At 52.6% G+C, this 16348-nt stretch overlaps 1 protein-coding gene across 2 annotated transcripts in view; it reads right to left on the bottom strand.

Annotated features, from left to right (window-relative positions):
• Positions 1-240: 240 nt before the first annotated feature.
• AIFM3 (apoptosis-inducing factor, mitochondrion-associated, 3) overlaps positions 241-16348 on the bottom strand; it is a 40443-nt gene continuing 24335 nt past the window's right edge. The window contains exons 10-20 of one of the 2 annotated variants that reach the window (XM_010006436.1): positions 13903-14033; positions 12685-12800; positions 12275-12346; positions 11445-11508; positions 10537-10613; positions 9186-9303; positions 8133-8231; positions 7657-7732; positions 1898-2002; positions 849-869; positions 241-280 (exon numbers count right to left, since the gene is read on the bottom strand). In XM_010006436.1, the coding sequence (XP_010004738.1) occupies positions 241-280; positions 849-869; positions 1898-2002; positions 7657-7732; positions 8133-8231; positions 9186-9303; positions 10537-10613; positions 11445-11508; positions 12275-12346; positions 12685-12800; positions 13903-14033 (919 nt within the window). The remainder of the gene's footprint in view (positions 281-848; positions 870-1897; positions 2003-7656; positions 7733-8132; positions 8232-9185; positions 9304-10536; positions 10614-11444; positions 11509-12274; positions 12347-12684; positions 12801-13902; positions 14034-16348) is intronic. The other variant, XM_010006444.1, reaches the window with a different exon arrangement.

The raw sequence follows: 16348 nt of genomic DNA on the forward strand, positions 1-16348 counted from the left end.
GTACCCATGCCCACTGACAGTGCTTTCCCAGCATCTCATGGGAACTGCACCAGCAGAGTCCCCAGCCCAGTAGGCACCAGGGCAGAGGAGTCATGCTGAGAAGGAGAGTGCACAGTGAGAGGCTCTGGGTTCATCCAGGTCTCCAAGAAAATTATCAGCCACAGGGTTCCTGCTGGTCTGTGGAGCTGCTCTCCCGTCTCCCCATAGCGCAGCCGCGGGAGGGCGTAGCCCACAGCAGCGTTAGGAGCCCTTCCCAGTTAGCCAGGACATATCTCCAGTTCTGAAAAAGAGGAAAAAAATGGCAGTGCTGTGAGATGTTTCCCAGTGTGCACAAACAAACGTGCAGGAGCATCGGGCATCGGTCATGGGTCCCCATCCTGGCACCCGTTCTGATCTGCTCAGAGGCACAGCCTGGGCAGGACTGCCATGCCCCTTCCTCCCTCATGTGTCACTAAAACCATCCAAAAAATCATGCGCAGATCCTCAATTCCATGTAAAACTGAGTTCAAAGGGTATTTTTTTAACTTCAGACAAGCCCTCCTGGCATTCAGCTGAAGACTGACCCTCATGGCCCAGCTGCGGGGGTCTCAGCAGACAGGCAGCACTGCCTGATCCTGACAGGTCCATGTTCTGGCACCCTGCGAAGGGGATGGAGCAGCCGTGCCCCCTGCCACTCCCAGCCCCCTGCCCACCCCACTGTCATCACCCCTAGGACAAGGGGGCTGCAAAACACAGCTGTAACCAGTGTTCCCACACAGGAATTGGGGACATGGCCCAAGCAGGGGTCCAGCTGTCCCTCCTACTAGCCCTTCATGCCCAGTGCACCCAGCACCCCAAACTGAACATACTTGCCGTGTCGGACAAACAGCCTGAAAGGTGCGAAAGCGGCAGGAGACAGAGAGAGAACGGACAGTCAGGGTTAGGGGGTCCAGCTTGCTCCAGGCTCACTGAGCCCCACCACAGGGCCAGTAGCTCCTGCTGTGCCAGACTGCTCATGAAATGCCACCTCCCTCCCAGCTGCAGACTGGGTGCCCAGTGGCTGTTTCCCAATGCAGTGGAGGTGACAAACACATCCCTGCCCCAATAAGGGGATCCCAGGGGTGCCTGTTGTGTCTCAGCTGGCTTGGGACTGCATAGGTTGGGAGTGCTTCTCCCCACAAGCTTTTGAAAGAGTTTTCTTTTATTCCAGATGTGGAACAGGAATATGTTGAACTTGTGGAAACAGGGAGAGGGACCCACACTCCCCCCCTCATCTTTGAATCCCACTCTAAGGGCTTCATCCTGACTGTTATCACCTCCCTGGCATTGGCCTTCCAGCAGCACATGTCCTGCCCCCGGGCTCTGCATGCAGGGATATGCTCTTACCTGGGTAAAAGTCTTAAAAACAAGGTGAATGGAGAAAAATGCACTTCGCCTCTGAGCTACACTCTAATGAAGTGGAGGCCAAGACACCAAGGGTGTGTCCCAGCTCCACAAATTCTCCAGGCTTTGCTCTTGCAGAAGCCGTGCCCGGGCAGCACACCCAGCCCCTCTCTGAGGGTCTCCTTGGCTGAGCAGGTGCCCAGGGGCACCCCAGCACCAGGCAGGGCTGCCTCAGTGACATGCCAGCACCCAGTGGCGCTAAGCACCACTGTCCCATCAAGTGTCAGCAAGGATTTGGATCCTGGTGTTGAAGACACACCCCCTGTGTGGGATGCCAGAGCTGGAGGCAGCAGGGAGACAGCATGGGGGGATGGAGTGAGCAGGGCAGGGAGATGGGACCAGGATGTGGAATGGGGAGCATCAGGAAAGAACTGGCCAGTGGGTCCTTCCTCAGGGTACTCAGCCCTGCCTGCACCCCATGGCTGTGCTCAGCCCCTGTCCCAGCTTCACTGGTTCCCACATCACACCTACTTACTCCACATCACGCTTCCGGATGGTTCTGCCAGCAGCCAGGATCTCAGCCACCTTGGACACAATGGGGTCGTAGTTCATGCTGGCCACAGCCACCACCTCATCACTCCTAGGGCCAGGCAGAGCAGAAAAGTTAGGGTAGCCCCAGATGGCCATGGCTCCACCACCCAAAAAGCACCATGCTGAAGAGAAGTGGGAAGCAAAGAGAAACACCATTGCTCCAGGACCAGGATCTGTCCTGAGACAGAAGCACCAGAGGGACCGTGCAAGCAGGGTGGGAAAAAGGACAGAAGAGGGCTCAGAGCTGGCACTACAGGCTGGCTCCACCAAGGTCTCACCAATGCTCTCCTCCTGCCATGGTGAGCATCACTGGGTTGCCCAGGAGATGGAGACAGCTCTGGGCAACCTGGCATCAGTGGGAAAACACCAGCAAATCTGGTAATCAACAAGGATGCCCAATGGCTGCTGCTGTCTGGATGGGCAAACCAAGTGCTGCTGCTCTGTGCTGAGGGAGTGGAGAAGGAGGTGGTCAGGATTTCTCTGTGGGACACTCAGTTCTACGGCTCCACATCCTCCTTCTGATCCCCACCTCCAAGCTGGCAGAGCTCACACCTCTGAGCTGCTCCACAGGGATGCTCCTCCCAAAGAACCAAGACAGCTGGTGTGGCCAACAACAGCTTCCCACCAGCCCCGGTGACAAAATCCTGAGTAGATGGGATGTCCAGCAGCACTCCCCCAGTCTGGCTGATCATCACCCCAGCATGCCAATGCTAGTGACTCAATGCAACCTCAAAGGCTAAGGGGGAAACAAATGAAGTGGAAGGAATAAGGATGCTGGATGAGCTTCGGCTAAAGGTCATAAGGCAAACAAGAAGGATTCTTCTGCCTTGGGGCTTGCAGAGGTCAACCTGAGCATAAATCTTCAGAGACTGAACTGAGGAGATGACTCGGATAACTGAATAGATAAATAGTGTGAAGACCAGATAAAGTCTGTGGGTAAGATATTAAACACTCAACAAATCAAGACCTCTTCAATCCACTGCCAAGGAGCCCATGATCCAACAGAGCAAAGAGAAGCTGGAAGGCAGGGTACATGGTGATTCCTGGGAGTTTCAGAGGATACTTCATGTCCACACAGCCATGGTAGTTGAAGTAATTTCTCATAGCTGTCCCACAAAGCCACAGAGTAGCTTCATCACAGAAGACTGTTTCAAAAGGCTCTGCTTCCTGAACAAGCTCATTGCAAATAAGGGAGACTGGTCAGAAACAGAGCCGTGGCTTCTCCATCCCACAGACGAGCACAGCTGTGCAGAGCAGACCAGAAGCCCAAAACCTTCACTTGGAAGCTTGTCCACATCAGCCAGACCCAGACAGACCAACACTGGCCAGGCTCTGGCACAGGATGCTGGGGAAGGGGGAGCCACTGCATTGCCAGGAGCTCTGGAGCAGCTTGGATGCTGCTGGAATCCCATCCTGGACCTCCTTAGCTGACTGCAGAGATGTGTACCTACAGCAGAGGGGACTTCTGACAGCCCATAGCTCTTCCACCTGACATGTGAACAGAGAGTGCTGAGCATACATGGATAAGCAATACATTCACACCAGAAGACAGATGTCCATGGCAGGCAGCGAGGATGATGAACCATCCAAGAAGATTGCAAAGTGTGTACATGTGTTCATCTAAGCCTGCTAGGCTGTCATATCTAGGGTCACTGCTGGTTTAGAAGAGCTCTCTGCTTTCTGAGACTGCAGCTTCACTGCTATGATGCTCAATGTCCCACCTGATGCAAAGGAGGTCCTCCAATCTCCCCAGGACATGACAGCCTTCCCTAGGGATGTAACTCCAATTACATGTGCAGGTATCCATGAGTTTTCTTTACAGAAGACAGCCAGTCTCCTTCCAAGACCCTTGCACCAAGACCTGATGGCACAGAAGTCTGGATTCCTTCTTCTCTTGTTGCCCCAAGTTCAGAAACACAAACTGCCAGTGAGAACTCCAAGTCACCATGAATCCCAGTCTGGGGAGAGGCTACATGCAGTTGTTCCCATCACACATGGCCTGGGCCTCAGCTGCTTCACTTCTGCTTGATTCCTCTGGTGCTCAGCAAACAACGGGGACTGAGGCTTCAGGCCTCCTGGGAGGCTCTTCACCACTTTCACACCACACCATACAGTCCTGAAACTTCAGTGGGTTCCTCTATATTTGGTTTCCTGAGTGAAGCCAGCTCCCAGCTGGGAAACATCAAGTGGCTGAAGACACCTATCCATCAAAACCAGGGGGAGATGTGCTGTCCCAAAGGAAGGAATAACCAAGGTGTGCAAGGCAGAAAAAAAGAAGCCTTAATCCCACCAGCTGCTTACCAAGGCAGCCTCAAGCCCAGCCAGGGCCTGACCCAACCAGCTGAGGAGGTAGATGCAGCCCACACATTTCCAGCAGCAAGACAGGGGGCAGCTGGTCTGTGTCGGAAATAACTCATGAGGTTGGTTATAGCACCCCACATCAGCAGTTGCTTTTAAATACTTCGTCTGGCAGACAGGGAAGCCAGTAGGAATCCCTCTTTTTGAGGAGGTTTTTTGGAGGCAACACGGGTGCCTTTCCTGAAACTGGGATTTGGAGCAAGGGAAGGCTTGGCATAAAGGGAAGACAGAGCACTGAGGATGAGCACCCTCTCTGCAGGGTCTTTCCTTCCCCTGCAGGGTTCAATGCAATGGAAATGGGGAACCATGATGATGACAACCATAGCAATCCCCTGGATCTCCCAAGATCTTCAAGGTTTAGAGGGATGACATCGATCTGTTGTGGCTGATCCCATGCGGTCACCTGTGGAGCACCATCCTGTCCAGTTCCTGGCACAAGCCTCATGCTGACCCCTCCCTCCATGGCTCACTCTGCTCTGAGAGGGGGTTAGTGAACAGCTTTAATCTCCAAATTCTGGAGGGAAAAAGAACCTTATTGTGAAAGACAAGGCAGGCTCTGGGAAGGGGAACTACCAGCAGTTCATGCACCAACGAAGACAGCCTGCACCAGGAGAGTCCCAGCCATTGGGGGCATGGCAGAAGGAACGATGTGATGGATTATTTGGGACAGTGTCCTCAGTCCAAAAGCAGCAGCACCAACCAGCAGAACTATCACTGATGGAGAAAGAGAAGAAGAAACGCTCCCAGTGGCATCTCACAGAGCAGAAAGAGGGACACAAAGCAGCAGGAGATGCACCCGCGGCCCCGTCAGCCAGTGCTTCCCCCGTACCTCCAGCTCTCTGCACAAGGTGCTGCCCTGGTGCCCAAAAGCCATCTCCGGGGGGCCCTCCTGGGTGGCAGAACATCACAGCACTCAGCAGCCCTGCCAGCAGGGAGCTGCTGCCCACCAAGCCCAGCAAGTCCTCAGCAGCACTGGATGAGGTGTGGAGCTGCTGCACAGAGCAGGGATTATCCCCCTTTGCTCAGGGCTTTCCCTTTCAACTGGCCCTACAGATGTTTAATTAAAGCCATCTGACCTTTCCTTTCTAAATAGGGCGGGGATAAATAGCTAAATGGTATGGAAAGGAGGCACATTGGTCTCAAAGATGACATACAGGAAGGGGCTCCGGTGTGCCTGGCCCCCATGCTGTGTTTGTGGCACACAGGGAGCTGCCAGCAGGGGTGGGAGGCACCAGGGAGGCTGTGGAGCTGCTCCCCAGGCGATGCAGCAGCAAAGAACACCTGGCTCTGCAAATCCTGCAGCAAAACTGCAGGAAACAGGCTCCAGTCTTCCCCTGGCTCACACTCAGTGAGCAAACGGTGCATTTTAAAATGCTGCTCTGGTGTTCCATGATTGAAATGCACCTCAGGCATGAGGGCTGACAGCCCTGGGGCTGTTTAAGGGGACTGTCCCCTTGCAGCTGCACAAGGGCTGCCTTGGCACAAACCTTTTTAGGCAATTGTGGCCAAGGTGCCAGCAAACCCAGAGCTCAGAGGCATATCCAGATGCAAAGGGCTGCTGGTTACTGGTGGGTGCTGGAGCCCTGTCATTTTAATCTGACTTGTGTAGGAACCAGGAGAAGAAGGGTGAGTGCTGGGAACCTGGCTGAATCATGCCACAGGGTCATAACGTGATCCCTGCAGCTGTCCAAGCCCAATGGAGACATCCAGCTGCCAGGTTCCATCCAGGAGTGATGGGGCAAGTGGCTACCCTTGGGCAGGGGATGTGGAGGGGAGGCCACGAGGAACACTGGGCAGGGGACAGAGGGGTAGCAAACCCTGGTGAGATGATCTCTGCAGAGCAGGAGATGGCTCCCGCCGAGAGCTCCCTCCTGCCCCTGCCTGAACACTTCTGTATTGCTGAGCTGGCAGACTCATTCACACTGGCTTCATTCCCACTGTTTCACTCTCTCCCTCCTTGCTATTAGACAGCACTGGGACAGGCCAAGGGAGGGTGTGGAGTCTCCTTCTCAGGAGATATTAAAGACCCTGGATGCTGCCCTGAGCAACGTGCTCCAGGGGATCCTGCTTTAGCCAGGGAGTTGGACTAGATGATCTCTAGCGGTCCTTTCCAACTCTGACAATTCCATGCTTCCATGAAATCCCACCCCCATCTCCAGACTTAAGGAGGCTCCATGGCCACTGAATTCAGATAGGGATGGGATAAAGCAATACAAGAATAAACAGCAGCAAATATTTTGGGGACAAATTCATTGCCAGTCTAACAGCCCGTGAGGCTCAAGAACAGCCAAGGCATCCTGGTGTCACCACATCTCAGGAAAATATTCCCAGAGAGGCCCTAGCCTGGGGGAATCTTGGTTTCACTGAAGGTGCAGCAAAAGCTCCTGAACTCTTGCTAACCTTCACAACTTGCTCACAGACTGAAGAGCTGTTTAAACTTGATTTTTCAAATCAGAAGCAGTAAAGGCGATGCCTGAGCTCCCTGTGCAGCCCTGGTCACAAATCATTAACACAGTGATGAGATGGGAAGGAAATCTTTGATGGGAATTGCCAGCAACAAATGAACAGAAGCCATTACCTACTCTCAGATCCTATGTGGGCAGAAAAAGTGCTGACATATGGCAGAGACATTAGTCCCAAATACCAGTTTAACTTGCTTTATCATAGAATCATACAATCATGGAATGGTCCTGGTTGGAAGGGACCTTGAAGATCATCAAGTCCAATCATAACCTAAATCCACCAACCATAACCTAATCCATGCAATGCTTAAATCATGTCCCTAAGCATCACATCTGTATTTCTTTTAAACACTTTCAGAGCTGGTGACTCCACCACCTCCCTGGGCAGCCTGTTCCACTGTCCAACCACTCTTCGGGTAAAGAAATTCTTTCTAATATCCAGTCCAACCCTCCCCTGGTGCAGCTTCAGGCTGCTTCCTCTGGTCCTGTCATTATTCACTTGAGAGAAGAACCCAACTCCCACCTCCCTACAACCTCCTTTCAGGCAGTTGTAGAGAGCAATGAGGTTTCCCCTCAGCCTCCTCTTCTTGAAACTAAACAATCCCAGTTCCCTCAGCCTCTCCTCATAGGCCTTATTCTCCAGACCTTTCACCAGCTTGGCATCTCTTCTCTGAACATGCTCTAGCAACTCGCCGTCCCTCTTACAGTGAGGGCCATGCTTAGCACATTGTTTCTCTAGGGCCTTTTATCAATGTTCTGCAACCTCAGTGTCCAGAGAAGAACAAAACTGACTGACAGAACCTCTGGAAAAAATATTTTCCAGCAGAGCAAAATGAGCTTAGATGAATGTCTCTGTAAGGATTAGGAGAAGAGAAACACTTACTTGGTATAAAATGCGACAAACTTCAGTTCATCTAAATCTCCCTGAATGACAACATCATCAAATCCTTCCCCATGGCCTGGAAGGCAGAGAAGAAGTGAATTCAGCAACAGTTCCCGTGGATCCAGTTCTAGCCCTAGGACAGAGTGTTTCAATCCAGAGCTACACAAAGAGCATCCTGCAATCACCAAGAGACCAGCACCAGAAGATGAGGGCACCAAAAATCAAAGAAGAGCAAGTTCAGGGAGACCAACTCTGTTCATGCTGGGCCATCTGTCATGACCACAGCCATTTCTCTGGCCCCACACTCCATGGCCAGAAGCAGTCAGGTTTTGGAAGGGGTACCAAACCCCTTAGGAGCCAAGAAAGGAAGCAGACCCAAGGTTGGCATGGAAAGTCCCCAGCACAGGAGGTGACTTCTCTATCCTGGGGTACGTCCACCAGCACAAGTTCTCCAGCAGCCCTGAGGAGCCCCTTACCTGCGTATCGGATGCTCTTGCCAAACATTGCAGTCCAGAGATAGGGGACTGTGCTGATCTCCATGCCATGGGCCAGCATGTTCTGTGCAGCAACCCTGCCTGGAAGAGAGAAGCAGCAGGATAAGAAAGGCAGCTCAGAGCAGAGACAAACCTTGTGTCTGCCCTCAGGTCACAGCACAGCAACAACATCTCTAGTCTCAGAGTACAGCAAAACCAAGACTTCTGCTTAGGCAAAATCCCCAACACATGGAAGCCAGCACTGGCAAGGAGACATATCACATTGACCAGACTGGGCTTGCACCTCTCCCCAGCCAAGCAGCTCCTGCTGACCCATCACCTCCACTGGCAAGAGTGACACGCTCAAGAGCCTGATTCACCCCACCTCCAACACCTCCAACCTTAGCCCACTGAGCTCCCGCCCCAGACTAGGATGGGATGGGATGGATAAACCCCCTGGGGACATGGAGACTGCTGGGGTACAATCTCTGCTGCAGAGGCATGTCTGGCCTCACACCAGGGGGCTGTGTCCAAAGGCTGACTTTGGTGGTGTGGTTCCAAAACCTCTCACTCAGGGCATCAGAGGCCAATGGGCAGTGATCTCACCAGGGTTTCCAGGCTTGCTGGTGTGAAGGGGAGAAAGGTCTCTGCTCTTCAACACACTCCTGAGCCAGCCCATCAGCATTGGCAGCCCAGCTGGGGAGGTGAACCCAAGCTAATGAGAATGTCAGCTCCTAAGCACCCTGGGGCAAGGGAAACAGGCTCTTGCAGTGACCACAGACTCCAGGGAGCACAAGGCATAGGGGAAAGGTCTGTCCCTGGGCACCTCTGTCTGTACCTGGGCACTGTCAAGCCATGCATGTCAAGAGGGCTGACAAGGGAAGATATGGTGGGAAGTACACACCCTTCAAAATGTTTAACACAAATACTCAGGTTCCCCTGTTGGCAACTGTCTCAATCTCTTCATAGAGGACTTGGAAATTTCCAGAGATGTGGAAAAGGGCCTTTTCCATAAGGCATTTGCTGCTGCAAAGTAAAGGCACTGAAGGTACCTACCGTGCATATGGGCCATCTGCCAGTGAGGGACATTCACCTTCTTATTATTCCTCAAAGCCAGTGGGAAGGTGACAGCATCACCAGCTGCAAAGACCCCAGGGATGTTGGTTTGCATCATCTGTTGGCAAGAAGCAGAAGCGGGAGTTGGGGGATTTGTACCCTACACCAAGAGGAATAGGAGCTTCTCTGGGAACACATGGTAACACACCCCTACTGGGCTGAGACAACCCAGGAGGGATTTATTTAGCAGAATTCAGAGCAGAGCAGGCAGGAGGGGCCTCCAGCATCCCCTGCCAGCGTGGTACCTGGTAACCAGACACAGACAGGTGTCCTGGAGCCCCGCAGTCTGTCAGTGTTTGCAGATAGAAAAAAAAAGACCCCCAAATTTAGAAAAAAGGCCCCCAAATTGGGAGAAAAGGCCTCAGAATGGAGAGAAAAAGGCTCAAAAGTTTAGAAGCCCATGGTAAGCCCCATGTGCTTACAATGGTGGAAGCAAGCACTGGGTGACTGGAAACATATCCTGTGCCTCATGCCACTGATCAGAACTCTATTCTGGGCCTCAAAAGATAAGTCCTGTGGAGACATGGTACCCCTGAGAGGATCAAGTCAGACAATGACTCATTTCAGAACAACCTAATAATTGGGCCAAAGAGCATGTTATGGAGTGGATGCACCATATCTCCTGCCATGCACCAGCATCTGGAAAAATGGAATGCTACAATGGTCTGCTGAAAACCACCCTGAAAGCAATGGGTGGTGGGACTTTCAAAAACTGAGATAAGCATTTGGCAGAAGCTACTTGGCTAGTTAACACCAGGGGAACTACCACCCGAGCCAGGCCTGCCCAGTAGGACCTTTTACATACAGTGGGATAAGCCTCTGTTGTGTGTGAAAGGAACCTACTGGAAAAGACTGTTTGGGTCTATCCTGCTTTGGATCATGGTAAGCATGGGAGTGGGCAACAAGGAGCCCACCCACACATTCCTCATGGCACACACCACCCCCTTAGCACTAAAACCACTTCCACTGGAGTCACTGGTGGTGGGAGGAAAGAATAGATCCTTTGGGATCCTGGAAAAGGTGGATCTTTTTCCATTTCTTTCCCCCTAGAACATCCACCCCATTCCAGGGCAGCTCAGAGCAGGACTCAAGGCACAACAGCCTGGGCTGGGGTTGGCAAACCCCCTCCTTGCAGGGCAGTGCCCAGGCAATCCAGCGTGATGCTTCCAGCACCCTGGTGGATGAAAGATCACTGCCTCCACAGTGATGGCCTTTTGGAGCCCCAGGGAAGCCCCAGGGAAGCAGACGCAGCTCCTCCTGCCCCCTCCACAGGGGCTGCCAACCTCCTCACCTTGTTGACCACGATGAAGCCTTTGGAGTCGATGTTGATGCCACTCTGCTTGAGGAAGCTGGTGGCTGGGACTGCTCCTGCAGAAGAAGGAGAAGGCTCCTGGTGCGGTCAGGCCCCCGCAGCCCCTGGGGGATGACCCCAAGGTCAGGGGTCCCCCTCTGTCTGCACAGCCGCGGGGGTCCAGAAGCAGGGCCAGGCACCCTTTAGAGCCCCCCTGCATCCCCCTCCTCACCCCAGCTTCCTGCAAGCCCTCAGGGCACCCCTGTCATCTGCCCAGCACCTCTTTCTAAGGCTAGCAGATAATTTTCCATCCAATTCTCTTTTATAGATGATACTTTAAAAAAAAATATTTCAAAGGGAGCCCTGGGCTTTCCAGGTTTCCTTCCCCACAGTCTATACCTTTTCTTTAGATTTCATTTTCCTTTTTTCCATCTTTTTTCTCCTCTAACCTTCATAAATCAGAGCAGTCAATAAAGCAACAAAAGCAGAACTAATTCTGTGATTTGACCAGGCCAAAACATTTGGAAAAGTTTCAGAGCAAGAAAGGGATTAATTTTTTTTTTTCCCCATGAAGGAGGAAAAATACCCTTTTCTGTGTCAGTGGCAGCAATAAAAAAAGAGGAAAAAAATTCAGATTGGGAAGGCTTAGAAAAAAACAACCAACAACTCAAGAGGATGAAATTGGTTTGATTGTGGTTTTTTGTTTTTTGGAATAACAGAAACCATCACTATTTTGCTAATAAATTTCCAGTTGCATTTTGGGGTGGAGGATCTAGCAGAAAGGCCTTTTCCAGATGTGCTGCACAGACTAACATGTGGCACATCCCATCCGGCTCCCCCAGCCACCCGTGTCACTGCCATGTCCCTGCCCAGGTGCCAGCCCCATGCTGGCAGGGACTCCCCCTTACCTACACCAACCACGCAGACATCAGCACGCAGGACCTTCCCACTCTTCAGCACAACCTCCTTCAACTGCATGGGACACATGGGGATATCGTGGTTAGTTTAGGGACAAAAAGTCCCTGTGGCAGCAGGAAGCCAAGGTGGCCACTCAATTTTGACAGGCAGGGTGACCATAATTCCTGAAAAGGGCAGGAGGAGGGTGGGAGCAGTGGAAGCACTCACACACCATGGTGGATGTAGCTCCTAGAGCTACATCTATGGATTTGAATTCCATAGAATCATAGAATTCCAGGCTGGTTTGGGTTGGAAGGGATCTTAAAGACCAGCTACCTCCACCCCACCCTGCTATGGGCCTGGACACATCCCATTAGACCAGGTTGTTCCAAGCCCCATCCAACCTGCCCTTCAACACTTCCAGGGATGGGGCAGCCACAGCTTCTCTGGGCTACCTGGGCCAGGATCTCACCATCCTCATAGCCAAGAATTTCTTCCTAGTATCTCATCTCAATCTCCCCACTTTCAGCTTGAAACCATCCCCCGTTGTCCTGTTACTCCCCGTCCTTGTCTAAACTCCCTCCCCAGCTTTCCTGGAGCCCCTTCAGGCACTGGAAGGTGCTCTAAGGTCTCCCTGGAGCCTTCTCTTCTCCAGGCTGAACACCCCAACTCTCCCAGCCTGTGTCCAGAGCAGAGCTGCTCCAGCCCGTTGAAGCACCTTCATGGTCTCCTCTGGACTCACTCCAAGGGTTAAGAAAGAGTAGAGGGCAAGACCCAGCAGTGAAGGGAAGGGCAGCCCAGGGGGTCCTGCAGGGGGTGTCCCAGGCAGTCCCCTCCCTACCTTGCCCTCCTGCTCCCGCAGCTCCGACACCTCTGTCTGCATGTAGAACTTCACCCTATTGCTCTCGAACATCTGGAGGGGGGACATGAGACAGAGAAGGGGACATCAAGACCCTGAACCACCCCCACTGCTGGTGTCCTTTTGCCACCCACACTGCCTTGCCCCCCATTGGCTACCCTTGACCTGCACTGCAAAGGGGGTTGGACCCACTGCCATCCTGTGTCCAGAAGGTGCTCTACAGCACATGGACCACAAGAGGGGAGACCCAGCCCCTCCTTTTCTTCTAGTGACTCCTACCACCACAGTTTAATCATTAAACATCAAATAACAACCTAATTAGTACAATAAGTGAAGCAAGCAGAACCCACTCTACCACCAAAACCACCCCCAAGATGGGAAAGTGAGGTCACCTTCATGATAGCACGGCCAACTCTCTCCCCAAAGAACTTCTTGAAGGGGACTTCCTCCAGCTCCACCACGGACACAGAGTGGGCCCTCTCTGCAAGGTAGGCAGCCACCTCCATCCCTGGGGAACAGAAGCAGGTGAGAGCAGCTTGGAGGGACCCCCCTGGCACTGGCAGCACTGCAAGAGCAGCCTTCCTGCTCCTGGCTGGGGAGGTTGAAGCTGCTGTACTGGGAGATCTGGGGTGCCACCAGACCTGATGGCTACAGGGGCCACGCCATTTCAGATTTATTATTTATGGCAATTTTTTAGATGCAGGTTTCAAAGAACAAAGGGAGGAATCAACCATGATGAAATCCCAAAGTGATCCAGGGAAGCTGCAACACTTGGTGCAATGGACCAGAGAGGAGGGAAACCTTCCTCCTGCAGCTGGGACTGTCTCTGCAGAGATCATGGGCTGTGGGTGGAAAACAGCCCCTGCCACCAGCTCTTTTCTCTGATCAGAATGGGACAATTTCATGCTGACAATTGCATGGGAAGCTTCACCAAGTCATTTTCTATGGGATTTTTGGAACTTTCCAATGACCTGCAGAGTTTGCAATTGCCCCCTGCCCCTCCCCACCCCCCCTGCCCCCCTGGCTTTCTGTCAATGGGGTTGATTGAACCATTAAAACAGGAATTTATTTTAAAAAAAGAAAACCAAATATCAAACAATTTAGAATAACTTCCCTTAATAATAACCACTCCTGCTTAAGGCTTGTAGACACCCACAATCATTTTGTTAGAACCATATCAAGCAAAAAAGAAGAAACATCAAAGACACTGTAAGGTTTTTCATGTCTATTTTAAGAATTCACTGCCCTGCTGAAAAGAGAAAGAGAAATAAACCTACAGGCTTCCACCTACCAACTAGACCCTCCTAACTGAAGTCAAATCTAGACACACCAGATTTGAAATCCTTCAAGCACAAGTGCTGGACTTGTATTCTGCTTTTCAGCCTGGGACAGCACTATCTGTGGCCATGCAAGCTGGGTGGCCCAGCCTCTTCAGCCAAACCAATTGGCACCCTTGCCACCCACCTGGAGCTGGAGGTTGGAATCCCCTAAGGTCCAGTTTAGGTAAGGTTACCTCTGACTGGGCAGTGACCAACTGGATGAGGGAATGGGACTGTCTGCAGGACAACAAGGACACCAGGGAAGCAGAGACCTGCAGAGTGAGCACTCACCCAGGAAGGAGGCTCCCACAATAACCACATTCTTGCTTGTGGCCAGCTTCACCACACGGTTGGCATCTTCAGGTGTCCGGATGTTGAAAATGTTTTCCACCTCTTTGCCTTTGCAGCTGAGAGCTTTTGGCCTGAAAAACACACCTGGAGGGTGAGGGGGCCTGCATAAAAGCTGGGGAGGGACTTTCAACAAGGGGCAATGGCTTTGAACTGGAAGAGGGGAGATTGAGGTGAGATGAAGAAATTATTTGCTGTGAGGGTGGTGAGACCCTGTCCCACGTTGCCCAGGGAAGCTGTGGCTGCCCCATCCCTGGAAGTGTCCAAGGGCAGGTTGGATGGGGCTTGGAGAAACCTGGGCTGGTGGGAGGCCCATGCAGGGGGTTGGGACTGGATGGTCTTTAAGGTCCCTTCCAACCCAAACCAGCCTGGGATTCTATGATACAGGGGCTTTTCTTGACCTTGAGGTGGCAATCGGGATCACCATCCCCCTTTCCAGAGCTGCAGCAACACCACAGCCTTTTCCTTTTCTGCCCTTCCCTGGGCTGGAAACATGACACGGGAAAAAACAAATGCTGGTGGACAACAGACAGAGCCAAACCACAGGTGCAACAGAAGCTGCGTAGCAGCCTCCAACCTCATCCATGGTCCAGGGGAGTGAGCTCCCTGCTGGGGCACTGCAGCACAGTGCAGGATAACCTGAGGATAACCACCTCATAACCATGGGCTTCACTTCTGGCTTCCTGTAACATTTCCAGAAGCTTAATGGGACACAAAAAAACTTGCTCTGTCCTCCAGCAGATGCTTTAGAGCCAGATACTGAAGGTCTCCCAAGGCTCTGCAGATGCAGGTTTCACTCTTGGCTCCTGGGGGCACATGGCTGGTGCTGCAGCAGTTTAACCATGTTCTCTCCCTGAGAACTTTCTGTAGCCCATCCCATATATTTTAAAATATCTGGCCCCTGAGCACCCTCCTCACAGCTGGAAATGGGACAGAAAATCTTAAATAATTCCGGCAGCTTAACAAGTGGACCCAGAGCTTGTGCATAAGGATTTTTTAAATTCCTGCCAAAGGCTTAATCCTCTTTAGGACCTGATTAGGTGGCTGGTGCAGAGGCATCTTGGCTGCAGGCCCCAGCACCAGCTGCCAGCACTCCATGGGGCTGCAACAGGACTGCCCGTTCTGACTGTCCTGCAGCACCATAGGCACCAACATGGGCTGAGCATGAATGGATTGGCAGCCACCCTGAGGAGAAGGACTTAGTAGAATCACAGAACCATAGAATCAGAGAATATGCTGGGTTGGAAGGGACCCATCAGATCATCGAGTCCAACTCCTGTCCCTGTGTAGGGCACTACAAGAATCACACCATGTGCCTGAGAGCATCATCCAAAGGCTTCTTGAGCTCAGGCAGGCTTGGTGCTGTGACCACTGCCCTGAGGAGCTGGTTCCAGTGCTCAATCACCCTCTGGGTGAAAAACCTATTCCTGATATCCAACCTAAACCTCCCCTGATTCAGTTTCCTGCCATTTCCCCCCGTCCTGTCACTGGTCACAGCAGTGAAGAGATCAGGACCTGCCCCATCTCTTCCCCTGGTGAGGAACCACAGACTGCAATGAGGTCACCCCTCAGTCTCCTCCAGGCTGAACAACCCAAGTGACCTCAGCAGCTCCTCATAAGCCATCCCATCCAGACCCTTCCCCATCCTCATGGGTCTCCTTTGGACACTCTCCAATAACTTGATGTCCTTTTGATATCGTGGTGCCCAAACCTGCAGGCAGTGCTCAAGGTGAGGCCACACCAGAGCAGAGCAGAGTGGGACAATCACCTCCCTTGACCACCTGGCAATGCTCTGCTTGATGCACCCCAGGACAGGGTTGGCCTTCCTGGCTGCCAGGCACGCTGCTGGCTCATCTGCAGTTGCCATCAACCAGGACCTCCAGGTCCCTCTGCACTGCACTGCTCTCCAGTCACTCATTCCCTAGTCTGTACTGATCACCAGGGCTGCCCCATCCCAGGTGCAGAACTGGGGTGTCAGGTGATGAGAAGCTCAACGTGAGCCGGCACTATGCGCTGGCAGCCAAGAAATCACCCATGTCCTGGGCTGCATCCCCAGCAGCATGACCAGCAGGGTCAGGGAGGGGATTGTCCCTCTCTGCTCTGGTGAGACGTGAGAACCCCCTGCAGGGCTGGGTCCAATGCTGGGGACCCCAACACAAGAAGGACACGGAGCTGTTAGAGACAGTCCAGAGGAGACCATGAAGGTGCTTCAATGGGCTGGAGCAGCTCTGCTCTGGAGACAGGATGGGAGACTTGGGGTGTTCAGCCTAGAGAAGAGAAGGCTCCAGGGAGAACTTAGAGCACCTTCCAGTACCTGAAGAGGGCCTACAGGAAAGCTGGGGAGGGACTTTTTACAGAGGTATGGAGTGATGGGACAAGGGCTGATGGC

The sequence above is a fragment of the Chaetura pelagica genome, unplaced genomic scaffold, assembly GCF_000747805.2.
Source record: "Chaetura pelagica isolate M959 unplaced genomic scaffold, ChaPel_1.0 scaffold301, whole genome shotgun sequence".
NCBI lineage: Eukaryota > Metazoa > Chordata > Aves > Apodiformes > Apodidae > Chaetura > Chaetura pelagica.